Genomic DNA, 16,924 nt, shown 5'->3' on the forward strand with positions numbered 1-16,924 from the left:
GATGTGAACACGTGACCTTTCGGTTGGTGAGATGTGAACACGTGACCTCTCGGTTGGTGAGATGTGAACACGTGACCTCTCGGTTGGTGAGATGTGAACACGTGACCTCTCGGTTGGTGAGATGTGAACACGTGACCTCTCGGTTGGTGAGATGTGAACACGTGACCTCTCGGTTGGTGAGATGTGAACACGTGACCTCTCGGTTGGTGAGATGTGAACACGTGACCTCTCGGTTGGTGAGATGTGAACACGTGACCTCTCGGTTGGTGAGATGTGAACACGTGACCTCTCGGTTGGTGAGATGTGAACACGTGACCTCTCGGTTGGTGAGATGTGAACACGTGACCTCTCGGTTGGTGAGATGTGAACACGTGACCTCTCGGTTGGTGAGATGTGAACACGTGACCTCTCGGTTGGTGAGATGTGAACACGTGACCTCTCGGTTGGTGAGATGTGAACACGTGACCTCTCGGGTTGGTGAGATGTGAACACGTGACCTCTCGGTTGGTGAGATGTGAACACGTGACCTCTCGGGTTGGTGAGATGTGAACACGGGACCTCTCGGTTGGTGAGATGTGAACACGTGACCTCTCGGGTTGGTGAGATGTGAACACGGGACCTCTCGGTTGGTGAGATGTGAACACGTGACCAGCTGTTAGAGTAGCTGGTCTTCAGAATATTAAACCAAACCCAGGTAAAATGGTGGACAGTCATCACATGATTTAGGACGTGATGTCATATCTACGGTTGTTCTTTATCTCCATAGAAACCAGTTACATCCTGCTTTAACCTCCACAGACATAAAACAACCCAGGAAGAGGTTAGTGAGCTGGGTTTCATCAGAAACTCAAGCCCCAGGCTGCAGGAGGCCTGCTGCAGGAGGACGAAGAAGAGGAAGAAGAGAAGGAGGTCCTCAGGGAAAGCTGGGAGCAGAACAGGTTAGTGGTTTTATAAAAGCTTTCTACCAGCAAAGAGTTATGAGCAGCCAGGGAGGACCAGGAATTAGGAGGACCAGGACCTCCAGAAGATTCAGGAGGAGAAGCTTGAAGAAGGAAATGTTAGTAGTTAAAACACACAGCCCAGCCTGAGCTTTCTACAAGCAAAGAGTATGGAGAGTCTCCAGGGTCCAGGATACCTCAAGAGGCCTCAGGAGACTCTAGGAGGACTCAAGAGGCATCAGGATACCTCAGGAGACTCCATGATGCCTCAGGAGACTCCAAAAAGCCTCGGGAGACGCCAGGAGGCCCCAAGAGGCTCCAGGATAGATCAGGAGACTCCAGAAGGCCACAAGAGACCCCAGAAGGCCTCAAGAGACTCCAGGCTACCTTAGAAGACTCCAAGAGGCCTCCAGAGACTCCAGAAGGCTCCAAGAGACTCCAGGAGGCTTCAAGAGGCTCCAGCATACCTTAGAAGACTCTAGAAGGCCTCTGGAGTCTCTAGGATAGCTCAGGAGGCCTCAAGAGGTCACTCTGGAGTGCTCCTGAAGAGCCACAGTCCTGCTTGTTTTTCTTTTGTTCCTGATTATTATTATTGTGAGTCCTCTGGGGCGGGGTTAAGTGATGTCAAAGCAGCGTCCGCAGGAAGTGAGGTCAGATAACAAAATGGAACCTTTTGGGAGCAACGTGGCCTTTACTGCTGTCAGCAGACTGGGTTGGTCTCTGCTGCTGGGGGGTCTGGGGAGGGTGGGGGGAGGAGGGGGAGGAAGACGGGTCCTTTGGGTGAGGAGGCTCCTCACGCTCCTGGATCTCCTCCATCTGAGACCTCTGGCTGCTGACCTCCTTCTTCTTGTCCGGTCCACTGTGGACAAAACCAGGACCGTGAGAGTCCACAAACTACTGGTTCTGCTGTGTTTCTACGGGTGTGTTTCTACTGGTTCTGCTGTGTTTCTACGGGTGTGTTTCTACTGGTTCTGCTGTGTTTCTACTGGTTCTGCTGTGTTTCTACTGGTTCTACTGTGTTTCTACTGGTTCTACTGGTTCTGCTGTGTTTCTACTGGTTCTGCTGTGTTTTTGCTGGTGTGTTTCTACTGGTTCTGCTGTGTTTCTACGGGTGTGTTTCTACTGGTTCTGATGTGTTTCTACTGGTTCTGCTGTGTTTCTACGGGTGTGTTTCTACTGGTTCTGATGTGTTTCTGCTGGTTCTGCTGTGTTTCTACGGGTGTGTTTCTACTGGTTCTGATGTGTTTCTACTGGTGTGTTTCTAATGGTTCTGCTGTGTTTCTACTGGTTCTACAGTGTTTCTACTGGTTCTGCTGTGTTTCTACTGGTTCTACTGTGTTTTTACTGGTTCTGATGTGTTTCTACTGGTGTGTTTCTACTGGTTCTGCTGTATTTCTACTGGTTCTGCTGTGTTTCTACTGGTTCTGCTGTGTTTCTACTGGTTCTGCTGTGTTTCTAGTGATTCTACTGTGTTTTTAGTGATTCTACTGTGTTTTTACTGGTTCTAATGTGCTTTTACTGGTTCTAATGTGCTTTTACTGGTTCTACTGTGTTTCTACTGGATCTGCTGTGTTTTTACTGGTTCTGCTGTGGTTCTACTGGTTCTGCTGTGGTTCTACTGTGGTTCTACTGGTTATGCTGTGTTTCTACTGGTTCTACTGATTCTGCTGTGTTGCTACTGGTTCTGCTGTGTTTCTACTGATTCTACTGTGTTGCTACTGGTTCTGCTGTGTTTCTACTGATTCTACTGTGTTGCTACTGGTTCTGCTGTGATTCTACTGGTTCTGCTGTATTTCTACTGGTGTGTTTCTACTGGTTCTGCTGTGGTTCTACTGGTTCTGCTGTGTTGCTACTGGTTCTGCTGTGTTTCCACTGATTCTACTGTGTTTTTACTGGTTCTACTGTTTCTATCAGTTGTACTGTCGTACTTGTCTTGTACTGATTCTGCTGTGATTCCAAGCACTGTGATCTGTCTGCTTACTGTCAACAAAACCAGGACCGTGAGAGTCTGCAGCTACTTCAAAGCTATACTGGTTCTACTGTGTTCAACTTAATCATCCCATGAGAGGGTTTAGTGATGGGTGGTATACACTTTCATACGGTATACCAAGCATAATTTCCATACTGTGGAATTATTAACCTTATTAACTGTGTACCCGTCTCACTCATGGTTAGAACTTTCTACCCCAACAATTCATAACCCAAAACGTACTCTTTAACAATTAAGACACCATGGCACACATTGATTTGTGACAAACAATATGCTACTTAAACAGTGATTCAAGCAAATAAAACTCTGCCCTGGTTTAGACTGGAGCACTGGACACATGTCTTCAAATAAACAGTAGACTCATTGATCAATTACACTGATCCGATCAATCAGATCTGGTCTGCAGACCGTCTGGAAGTTGAAATCAAAGAGCTGAAAAGAAAGAATCAGTGACAATTAACAGAACAGTTTGAACCCTGAATTATCCACACATGACCCGGAGGAGCTGTATGTGATGCAAATGTCCAGATCAGTTAGACCAAAGTACAAAGTCTGTGTAAGGCCCGACTGATGTGAGAAGACAGCCGTCATCGTCCGAAGAATAACCAGCGTGGTGACGACGCTTCCATGCAACTGGCACAAAACAAGAAGAATACAAACTTCCCAGGGCCAAGAAGGGTATTTCACACGAAGACACCATGAAAGTATCTAACTGGAGACTCAACGAGATACTGCGCTCCACCAAGCAGAGCGGTTAGTCCTGTTGTGCGCTCCACGTGTTCTTCAGGGAAGACAGCTTAGTGTGCTAGTCTGGATTCTTACCTCTTGGCGGCTGACGCCATTGTCTCCTTCCTGGTGACCGAGGTGGAGTCTCTTTTCCGCACAGATGTTCCTCCGTTAGCGATACAGGACATCGAGTAGGCTTCACGCAGAGCGGCACCGCCTGACGGGGACGCATACTAACGTTAACACTGGTCATACTGGGCTATACACTGGTCATACTGGGCTATACACTGGTCATACTGGTCATTACACTGGTCATACTGGTCATACACTGGTCATTACACTGGTCATACTGAGCTATACACTGGTCATACTGAGCTATACACTGGTCATACTGGTCAATACACTGGTCATACTGGGCTATACACTGGTCATACTGGTCATACACTGGTCATACTGGTCATACACTGGTCATACTGGTCATACACTGGTCATACTGGGCTATACACTGGTCATACTGGGCTATACACTGGTCATACTGGTCATATACTGGTCATACTGAGCTATACACTGGTCATACTGGTCATACACTGGTCATACTGGGCTATACACTGGTCATACTGAGCTATACACTGGTCATACTGGGCTATACACTGGTCATACTGGGCTATACACTGGTCATACTGGGCTATACACTGGTCATACTGGTCATTACACTGGTCATACACTGGTCATACTGAGCTATACACTGGTCATACTGGTCATTACACTGTCATACTGGTCATATTGGTCAATACACTGGTCATACTGGTCATACAGGTCATACAGGGCTATACTATACTGAGAACAACAAATAAAGGAGACTTTCCATAACCAGTAACACTCACCCTTCCCTCCATGTTTCTTGGAGGAGGCAGCGGAGGCTTCGGAGGCCGCGAGGCGGCGCAGGACATCAGCCAGCGCAGCTTTCATGACCGTCAGCTCGTCTTCCTGCTGCTGGACACGAAGCTCCAGAGCCGAGAGGCGGTCGTTGACATCGGAGACACTTCCTGACATGCTGTCATCTGGAAGGGGACAGAGACACTGGTCTGAATATTATACATCCAGGACACTTTTGTAAAGGAGATTTTCCTGGTTATACATTTTAAAATAAAAAATATATATATATACATACACTCGCATATACACACACACACACAACAGGACAACAACGGGAATAACACGGGACAACAGGAATAACACAGGGCAACAACAGGGCAACAGGAATAACACGGGACAAAAACAGGAATAACACGAGACAACCACAGGAATAACACGGGACAACAACAGGAATAACACGGGAAAACAACAGGAATAACACGGGAAAACAACAGGAATAACACGGGAAAACAACAGGAATAACACGGGACAACCACAGGAATAACACGGGACAACCACAGGAATAACACGGGACAACAACAGGAATAACACGAGACAACCACAGGAATAACACGGGACCACAACAGGAATAACACGGGACAACAACAGGAATAACACGGGACAACAACAGGAATAACACGGGACAACAACAGGAATAACACGGGACAACCACAGGAATAACACGGGACAACAGGAATAACACAGGGCAACAAACAGGGCAACAGGAATAACACGAGACAACCACAGGAATAACACGGGACAACAGGAATAACACAGGGCAACAAACAGGGCAACAGGAATAACAAGGGACAACAGGAATAACACGGGACAACAGGAATAACACAGGGCAACAACAGGGCAACAGGAATAACACGGGACAAAAACAGGAATAACACGAGACAACCACAGGAATAACACGGGACAACAACAGGAATAACACGGGACAACAGGAATAACACGGGACAACCACAGGACAACAGGAATAACACGAGACAACCACAGGACAACAGGAATAACACGGGACAACAACAGGACAACAGGAATAACACGGGACAACCACAGGAATAACACGGGACAACCACAGGAATAACACGGGACAACCACAGGAATAACATGGGACAACAACAGGAATAACATGGGACAACAACAGGAATAACACGGGACAACAACAGGAATAACACGAGACAACCACAGGAATAACACGGGACAACCACAGTAATAACACGGGACAACAAACAGGGCAACAGGAATAACAAGGGACAACAACAGGAATAACACGGGGCAACAACAGGGCAACAGGAATAACACGGGACAACAGGAATAACACGGGGCAACAAACAGGGCAACAGGAATAACAAGGAACAACAACAGGAATAACACAAAAACAGGAATAAAACAGGGCAACAACAGGGCAACAGGAATAACACGGGACAACAGGAATAACACAGGGCAACAACAGGGCAACAGAAATAACACGGGGCAACAAACAGGGCAACAGGAATAATACGGGGCAACAAACAGGGCAACAGGAACAACAAGGAACAACAACAGGAATAAGAACAAAAACAGGAATAACACAGGGCAACAGGAATAACACGGGACAACCACAGGACAACAGGAATAACACGGGACAACCACAGGACAACAGGAATAACACGGGACAACCACAGGACAACAGGAATAACACGGGACAACCACAGGGCAACAGGAATAACACGAGACAACCACAGGACAACAGGAATAACACGAGACAACCACAGGACAACAGGAATAACACGAGACAACCACAGGACAACAGGAATAACACGGGACAACCACAGGACAACAGGAATAACACGGGACAACCACAGGAATAACATGGGACAACCACAGGAATAACATGGGACAACCACAGGACAACAACAGGAATAACATGGGACAACCACAGGAATAACATGGGACAACCACAGGACAACAACAACAACAGGAATAACACGGGACAACAACAGGAATAACACGAGACAACCACAGGAATAACACGGGACAACCACAGTAATAACACGGGACGACAGGAATAACACGGGACAACAAACAGGGCAACAGGAATAACAAGGGACAACAACAGGAATAACACGGGGCAACAACAGGGCAACAGGAATAACACGGGACAACAGGAATAACACGGGGCAACAAACAGGGCAACAGGAATAACAAGGAACAACAACAGGAATAACACAAAAACAGGAATAAAACAGGGCAACAACAGGGCAACAGGAATAACACGGGACAACAGGAATAACACAGGGCAACAACAGGGCAACAGAAATAACACGGGGCAACAAACAGGGCAACAGGAATAATACGGGGCAACAAACAGGGCAACAGGAACAACAAGGAACAACAACAGGAATAAGAACAAAAACAGGAATAACACAGGGCAACAGGAATAACACGGGACAACCACAGGACAACAGGAATAACACGGGACAACCACAGGACAACAGGAATAACACGGGACAACCACAGGACAACAGGAATAACACGGGACAACCACAGGGCAACAGGAATAACACGAGACAACCACAGGACAACAGGAATAACACGAGACAACCACAGGACAACAGGAATAACACGAGACAACCACAGGACAACAGGAATAACACGGGACAACCACAGGACAACAGGAATAACACGGGACAACCACAGGAATAACATGGGACAACCACAGGAATAACATGGGACAACCACAGGACAACAACAGGAATAACATGGGACAACCACAGGAATAACATGGGACAACCACAGGACAACAACAACAACAGGAATAACACGGGACAACCACAGGAATAACATGGGACAACCACAGGACAACAATAGGAATAACACGGGACAACAACAGGAATAACACGGGACAACCACAGGAATAACATGGGACAACAACAACAGGACAACAGGAATAAGACGAGACAACCACATGACAACAGGAATAACACGGGACAACCACAGGAATAACACGGGACAACCACAAGAATAACACGGGACAACCACAGGAATAACACGGGACAACCACAGGAATAACATGGGACAACCACAGGACAACAACAGGAATAACATGGGACAACCACCGGAATAACATGGGACAACCACAGGAATAACATGGGACAACCACAGGACAACAACAACAGGAATAACACGGGACAACCACAGGAATAACATGGGACAACCACAGGACAACAACAGGAATAACACGGGACAACAACAGGAATAACATGGGACAACCACAGGAATAACATGGGACAACAACAACAGGACAACAGGAATAAGACGAGACAACCACATGACAACAGGAATAACACGGGACAACCACAGGACAACAGGAATAACACGGGACAACCACAAGACAACAACAGGAATAACATGGGACAACAACAGGAATAACACGGGACAACCACAGGACAACAACAGGAATAACACGGGACAACCACAGGAATAACATGGGACAACCACAGGACAACAATAGGAATAACACGGGACAACAACAGAAATAACACGGGACAACCACAGGAATAACATGGGACAACAACAACAGGACAACAGGAATAAGACGAGACAACCACATGACAACAGGAATAACACGGGACAACCACAGGACAACAGGAATAACACGGGACAACCACAAGACAACCACAAGAATAACACGGGACAACCACAGGAATAACACGGGACAACCACAGGAATAACATGGGACAACCACAGGACAACAACAGGAATAACATGGGACAACCACAGGAATAACATGGGACAACCACAGGAATAACATGGGACAACCACAGGACAACAACAACAGGAATAACACGGGACAACCACAGGAATAACATGGGACAACCACAGGACAACAACAGGAATAATACGGGACAACAACAGGAATAACACAGGACAACCACAGGAATAACATGGGACAACAACAACAGGACAACAGGAATAAGACGAGACAACCACATGACAACAGGAATAACACGGGACAACCACAGGACAACAGGAATAACACGGGACAACCACAAGACAACAACAGGAATAACACGGGACAACCATCTATCAGATCAAGGTCTCTATCTCTGCAGGTCTCTAACAGATCCAGGTCTCTAACAGATCCAGGTCTCTATCTCTGCAGGTCTCTAACAGATCCAGGTCTCTATCTCTGCAGGTCTCTATCAGATCCAGGTCTCTATCAGGTCTGGTATCTATCTCTGCAGGTCTCTATCAGATCCAGGTCTCTATCTCTGCAGGTGTCTATCAGATCCAGGTCTCTATCAGATCCAGGTCTCTATCTCTGCAGGTGTCTATCAGATCCAGGTCTCTGTCAGATCCAGGTCTCTATCAGGAATAACACAGGGCAACAACAGGGCAACAGAAATAACACGGGGCAACAAACAGGGCAACAGGAATAATACGGGGCAACAAACAGGGCAACAGGAATAATACGGGGCAACAACAGGAATAACACGGGGCAACAACAGGGCAACAGGAATAACACGGGACAACAGGAATAACACGGGGCAACAAACAGGGCAACAGGAATAACAAGGAACAACAACAGGAATAACACAAAAACAGGAATAAAACAGGGCAACAACAGGGCAACAGGAATAACACGGGACAACAGGAATAACACAGGGCAACAACAGGGCAACAGAAATAACACGGGGCAACAAACAGGGCAACAGGAATAATACGGGGCAACAAACAGGGCAACAGGAACAACAAGGAACAACAACAGGAATAAGAACAAAAACAGGAATAACACAGGGCAACAGGAATAACACGGGACAACCACAGGACAACAGGAATAACACGGGACAACCACAGGACAACAGGAATAACACGGGACAACCACAGGGCAACAGGAATAACACGAGACAACCACAGGACAACAGGAATAACACGAGACAACCACAGGACAACAGGAATAACACGGGACAACCACAGGACAACAGGAATAACACGGGACAACCACAGGAATAACATGGGACAACCACAGGAATAACATGGGACAACCACAGGACAACAACAGGAATAACATGGGACAACCACAGGAATAACATGGGACAACCACAGGACAACAACAACAACAGGAATAACACGGGACAACCACAGGAATAACATGGGACAACCACAGGACAACAATAGGAATAACACGGGACAACAACAGGAATAACACGGGACAACCACAGGAATAACATGGGACAACAACAACAGGACAACAGGAATAAGACGAGACAACCACATGACAACAGGAATAACACGGGACAACCACAGGAATAACACGGGACAACCACAAGAATAACACGGGACAACCACAGGAATAACACAGGACAACCACAGGAATAACATGGGACAACCACAGGACAACAACAGGAATAACATGGGACAACCACAGGAATAACATGGGACAACCACCGGAATAACATGGGACAACCACAGGACAACAACAACAGGAATAACATGGGACAACCACAGGAATAACATGGGACAACCACAGGACAACAACAACAGGAATAACACGGGACAACCACAGGAATAACATGGGACAACAACAGGAATAACACGGGACAACAACAGGAATAACATGGGACAACCACAGGAATAACATGGGACAACAACAGGAATAACATGGGACAACAACAACAGGACAACAGGAATAAGACGAGACAACCACATGACAACAGGAATAACACGGGACAACCACAGGACAACAGGAATAACACGGGACAACCACAAGACAACAACAGGAATAACATGGGACAACAACAGGAATAACACGGGACAACCACAGGACAACAACAGGAATAACACGGGACAACCACAGGAATAACATGGGACAACCACAGGACAACAATAGGAATAACACGGGACAACAACAGAAATAACACGGGACAACCACAGGAATAACATGGGACAACAACAACAGGACAACAGGAATAAGACGAGACAACCACATGACAACAGGAATAACACGGGACAACCACAGGACAACAGGAATAACACGGGACAACCACAAGACAACCACAAGAATAACATGGGACAACCACAGGAATAACACGGGACAACCACAGGAATAACATGGGACAACCACAGGACAACAACAGGAATAACATGGGACAACCACAGGAATAACATGGGACAACCACAGGAATAACATGGGACAACCACAGGACAACAACAACAGGAATAACACGGGACAACCACAGGACAACAACAGGAATAATACGGGACAACAACAGGAATAACACGGGACAACCACAGGAATAACATGGGACAACAACAACAGGACAACAGGAATAAGACGAGACAACCACATGACAACAGGAATAACACGGGACAACCACAGGACAACAGGAATAACACGGGACAACCACAAGACAACAACAGGAATAGCATGGGACAACAACAGGAATAACACGGGACAACCATCTATCAGATCAAGGTCTCTATCTCTGCAGGTCTCTAACAGATCCAGGTCTCTAACAGATCCAGGTCTCTATCTCTGCAGGTCTCTAACAGATCCAGGTCTCTATCTCTGCAGGTCTCTATCAGATCCAGGTCTCTATCAGGTCTGGTATCTATCTCTGCAGGTCTCTATCAGATCCAGGTCTCTATCTCTGCAGGTGTCTATCAGATCCAGGTCTCTATCAGATCCAGGTCTCTATCTCTGCAGGTGTCTATCAGATCCAGGTCTCTATCAGATCCAAGTCTCTATCTCTGCAGGTCTCTATCAGATCCAGGTCTCTGTCAGATCCAGGTCTCTATCTCTGCAGGTTTCTGTCAGATCCAGGTCTCTATCAGATCCAGGTCTCTATCAGATCCAGGTCTCTATCAGATCCAGGTCTCTATCAGATCCAAGTCTCTATCTCTGCAGGTCTCTATCAGATCCAGGTCTCTATCAGATCCAGGTCTCTATCTCTACAGGTGTCTATCAGATCCAGGTCTCTATCAGATCCAGGTCTCTATCTCTGCAGGTCTCTATCAGATCCAGGTCTCTATCTCTGCAGGTCTCTATCAGATCCAAGTCTCTATCTCTGCAGGTCTCTATCAGATCCAGGTCTCTATCAGATCCAGGTCTCTATCTCTACAGGTGTCTATCAGATCCAGGTCTCTATCAGATCCAGGTCTCTATCTCTGCAGGTCTCTATCAGATACAGGTCTCTATCTCTGCAGGTCTCTATCAGATCCAAGTCTCTATCTCTGCAGGTCTCTATCAGATCCAGATCTCTGTCAGATCCAGGTCTCCATCTCTGCAGGTCTCTATCAGATCCAGGTCTCTGTCAGATCCAGGTCTCTATCAGGTCTGGTCTCTATCTTCAGGAGGAGTCGCTGGTTTTGTGGCCCTGCAGGAGCCGGAGGGGCGGTGCAGAGGTAAATACTCAGTGACACGTGTGCAGGTCTCGTGTGGCCCCGCAGCGCGGACAGGTACCCACTGGTCTCCGGCCACGCGGCGGCGGGGACTCACCTAAACTGCCGGTGGTGAATCCGTCCATTTTCCGTGAGAAAAGCGGGAGTCCGGGCCGCAGGCCTCGGGGAGGCTGAGCGCACGCTGCGGGCCTCCGTCCGGGTTTCTTCCCCGCAGAGCCGAGCCGAGCCGAGTGGAGCCGAGTCGAACCGGATTTACACCCACCGGGTCCGTCCGTCCGTGAGGCCGAAGACCGCCGCGTTCCTGCGGCCTGAAAGAACAAGAAGCTCCGCGGAAGACCAGCCGAGACACGGAGAGACGAGAGAGACGGACCGACGTGCGCGCTTCCGACTCCGCCTCCGCGGGAGCGCGCTTCCTGCGGGGGGAGGGAGGAGGGAGAGAGAGAGAGGAAGGAGACGAGAGGGAGGAAACGAGAAGGAGGAAAGGGAGGAATGAAGGAAGGAGGAAACGAGAGGGAGGAATCAAGGGAGGAGGAAACAAGGGAGGAGGAAACGAGAGAAAGGAAACGAGAGGGAGGAGGAAACGAGGAGGAAACGAGAGGGTGGAAAGTGAGGAATGAAGGGAGGAGGAAACGAGAGGGAGGAAAGAAGGGAGGAGGAAAGGGAGGAATGAAGGGAGGAGGAAAAGAGAGGGAGGAAAGAAGGGAGGAGGAAACGAGAGGGAAGAATGAAGGGAGGAGGAAACGAGAGGGAGGAGGAAACAAGAGGGAGGAATAAAGGGAGGAGGAGACGAGAGAAAGAAAACGAGAGGGAGGAGGAAACGAGAAGGAGGAAACGAGAGAAAGGAAACGAGAGGGTGGAAAGTGAGGAATGATGGAAGGGAGGAATCGAGAGGGAGGAAAGAAGGGAGGAGGAAAAGAGAGGGAGGAAAGAAGGGAGGAGGAAACGAGAGGGAAGAATGAAGGGAGGAGGAAACGAGAGTAAGAAAACGAGAGGGAGGAGGAAACGAGGAGGAAACGAGAGAAAGGAAACGAGAGGGTGGAAAGAAGGGAGGAGGAAACAAGAGGGAGGAATAAAGGGAGGAGGAAACGAGAGTAAGAAAACGAGAGGGAGGAGGAAACGAGGAGGAAACGAGAGAAAGGAAACGAGAGGGAAGAATGAAGGGAGGAGGAAACGAGAGGGAGGAGGAAACAAGAGGGAGGAATAAAGGGAGGAGGAAACGAGAGTAAGAAAACGAGAGGGAGGAGGAAACGAGGAGGAAACGAGAGAAAGGAAACGAGAGGGTGGAAAGTGAGGAATGAAGGGAGGAGGAAACGAGAGGTAGGAAAGAAGGGAGGAGGAAAGGGAGGAATGAAGGGAGGAGGAAAGGGAGGAAAGAAGGGAGGAGGAAACGAAAGGGAAGAATGAAGGGAGGAGGAAACGAGAGGGAGGAATGAAGGGAGGAGGAAACAAGAGGGAGGAATGAAGGGAGGAGGAAACGAGAGGAAGGAAACGAGAGAAAGGAAACGAGAGAAAGGAAACGAGAGAAAGGAAACGAGAGAAAGGAAACGAGAGAGAGGAAGGAAACGAGAGGGAGGAAAGGGAGGAATGAAGGGAGGAGGAAACTAGAGGGAGGAATGAAGGGAGGAGGAAACGAGAGGGAGGAATGAAGGGAGGAGGAAACGAGAAGGAGGAAAGGGAGGAATGAAGGGAGGAGGAAAAGAGAGGGAGGAAAGAAGGGAGGAGGAAACGAGAGGGAAGAATAAAGGAAGGAGGAAACGAGAGGGAGGAATGAAGGGAGGAGGAAACGAGAGGAAGGAAACAAGAAGGAGGAAACGAGAGGCTTTTTTCCAAAGAGACTTACAATAAGTGATTCAACCATGAGTACAGACTCAGAACAACAAGAATCAAGAAAGTACAATTTCTTCAATAAAGTTAAACCACAAAGTGCTATCAGTAAGAGACATGTAAGAGCTACTAGAGTGCTGCTAGGTGCTACCTTCCTTATTCAAGGTGTAGTCTGAAAAGAAGTGTTTTTAGTTCACGGTGGAAAATGTAGAGACTTCCTGCTGTCCTGATGTCAATGGAGCTCATTCCACCAATGAGGAGCAGGACACAAACAGTCTGACTGTTGAATGTGTAGCTCTCAGTGACGGAGCTACAAGCCGATTGGCTGAAGCAGTGACGGAGCTACAAGCCGATTGGCTGAAGCAGTGACAGAGCTACAAGCCGATTGGCTCAAACTCAACTATATCTGTCGATCAAGCCAGATGAAACCCACCAGGTCGCCAGACTTCAAGCGTGTCTTAAAGACATCAAAACCTGGATGACTTGGAACTTCCTGCTGCTGAACTCGGACAAGACTGAAGCTATTTTACTCGGACCAGAACACCTCAGAAATCAAGTATCTGATGATATGGTTTCTCTGGATGGCATCGCTCTGGCGTCCACCACCACCGTATGGAATCTCTGAGTTATTTTTGACCAGGACCTGTCCTTTGGCTCCCACGTGAAACAGATCTCAAGGACCGCCTTTTTTTACCTACGGAACATCTCAAAGATCCGGCACATCCTGTCTCAACGCGATGCAGAAACATTGATCCACGCATTTGTTACCTCAAGACTGGATTACTGTAACGCCGTATTATCAGTCTGCTCCGGTAAATCCCTTGGATCTCTCCAATTGATCCAGAATGCTGCAGCTCGTGTACTAACGAGGACGCAGAAGAGAGATCACATTGCTCCTGTACTAGCTGCTCTCCACTGGCTTCCTGTAAGATCATAATCATATTTAAAATCCTTCTCCTTACCTACAAAGCCTTAACTGGTGATGCACCATCATATCTTAGGGAGCTCATAGTACCATATTACCCCACTAGAGAGCTCATAGTACCATATTACCCCACTAGAGAGTTTATAGTACCATATTACCCCACTAGAGAGCTCATAGTACCATATTACCCCACTAGAGAGCTCATAGTACCATATTACCCCACTAGAGAGTTTATAGTACCATATTACCCCACTAGAGAGTTCACAGTACCATATTACCCCACTAGAGAGCTCATAGTACCATATTACCCCACTAGAGAGCTCATAGTACCATATTACCCCACTAGAGAGCATGAAGTACCATATTACCCCACTAGAGAGCTATGAGCTCTCTAGTGGGGTAATATTACCCCACTATTTTACCATATTACTATATTACCCCACTAGAGAGCTATAAGCTCTCTAGTGGGGTAATATGGTACTATAAGCTCTCTAGTGGGGTAATATGGTACTATGAGCTCTCTAGTAGGGTAATATGGTACTATGAGCTCTCTAGTAGGGTAATATGGTACTATGAGCTCTCTAGTGGGGTAATATGGTACTATAAGCTCTCTAGTGGGGTAATATGGTACTATGAGCTCTCTAGTGGGGTAATATGGTACTATGAGCTCTCTAGTAGGGTAATATGGTACTATGAGCTCTCTAGTGGGGTAATATGGTACTATGAGCTCTCTAGTGGGGTAATATGGTACTTCATGCTAGTGGGGTAATATGGTACTATAAGCTCTCTAGTGAGGTAATATGGTACTATGAATTTTCTAGTAGCGTAATATGGTACTTCATGCTAGTGGGGTAATATGGTACTATAAGCTCTCTAGTGGGTAATATGGTACTATAAGCTCTCTAGTGGGGTAATATGGTACTATAAGCTCTCTAGTGGGGTAATATAGTACTATGAGCTCTCTAGTGGGGTAATATGGTACTATGAGCTCTCTAGTGGGGTAATATGGTACTATAAGCTCTCTAGTGGGTAATATGGTACTATAAGCTCTCTAGTGGGTAATATGGTACTATAAGCTCTCTAGTGGGTAATATGGTACTATAAGCTCTCTAGTGGGGTAATATGGTACTATGAGCTCTCTAGTGGGGTAATATGGTACTATGAGCTCTCTAGTGGGGTAATATGGTACTATAAGCTCTCTAGTGGGGTAATATGGTACTTCATGCTCTCTAGTGGGGTAATATGGTACTATGAGCTCTCTAGTGGGGTAATATGGTACTATAAGCTCTCTAGTGGGGTAATATGGTACTAGGAGCTCTCTAGTGGGGTAATATGGTACTATGAGCTCTCTAGTGGGGTAATATGGTACTATGAGCTCTCTAGTGGGGTAATATGGTACTTCATGCTAGTGGGGTAATATGGTACTATAAGCTCTCTAGTGGGGTAATATGGTACTGTGAGCTCTCTAGTGGGGTAATATGCTACTATGAATTTTCTAGTAGCGTAATATGGTACTTCATGCTAGTGGGGTAATATGGTACTATGAGCTCTCTAGTGGGGTAATATGGTATTATAAGCTCTCTAGTGGGTAATATGGTACTATAAGCTCTCTAGTGGGGTAATATGGTACTATGAGCTCTCTAGTGGGGTAATATGGTACTATGAGCTCTCTAGTGGGGTAATATGGTACTTCATGCTCTCTAGTGGGGTAATATGGTACGGTGAACTCTCTAGTGGGGTAATATGGTACGGTGAACTCTCTAGTGGGGTAATATGGTACGGTGAACTCTCTAGTGGGGTAATATGGTACTATGAGCTCTCTAGTGGGGTAATATGGTACTATAAGCTCTCTAGTGGGGTAATATGGTACTTCATGCTCTCTAGTGGGGTAATATGGTACGGTGAACTCTCTAGTGGGGTAATATGGTACGGTGAACTCTCTAGTGGGGTAATATGGTACGGTGAACTCTCTAGTGGCGTATTTAGTAATACAGCTTTAGAAGACAAAGATCAAATACCGAGTCCACATTTAATTCTCCTATCGTGTTGCACTTTTGCAATAGTGGTGTTAACCTTTATGAGGTTATTTTCTATAACTCTTCTGGTTACTTTTAATTAATTTAAGTGGCTGTGGGACAGACACAGTCTCTATAGAGTTAAAGGTGGGCAGGGTTAGGGTTAGCCCTAAAGGGAATGCAGAGAAAGGTGTAAGACTAC

At 47.0% G+C, this 16,924-nt stretch overlaps 1 protein-coding gene across 1 annotated transcript in view; it reads right to left on the reverse strand.

Annotated features, from left to right (window-relative positions):
- eml4 (EMAP like 4) overlaps window positions 1–12,098 on the reverse strand; it is a 44,837-nt gene extending 32,739 nt beyond the window's left edge. The window contains exons 1-4 of the mRNA XM_079230002.1: window positions 12,056–12,098; window positions 4,539–4,715; window positions 3,751–3,871; window positions 1,609–1,797 (exon numbers count right to left, since the gene is read on the reverse strand). Coding sequence (XP_079086128.1) covers window positions 1,609–1,797; window positions 3,751–3,871; window positions 4,539–4,715; window positions 12,056–12,083 — 515 coding nt within the window. The 5' untranslated portion in view covers window positions 12,084–12,098. The remainder of the gene's footprint in view (window positions 1–1,608; window positions 1,798–3,750; window positions 3,872–4,538; window positions 4,716–12,055) is intronic.
- Between the last annotated feature and the right edge of the window lie 4,826 nt (window positions 12,099–16,924).

The sequence above is a fragment of the Taurulus bubalis genome, assembly GCF_910589615.1.
Source record: "Taurulus bubalis genome assembly, chromosome: 14".
Classification (NCBI taxonomy): Eukaryota; Metazoa; Chordata; class Actinopteri; order Perciformes; family Cottidae; genus Taurulus; species Taurulus bubalis.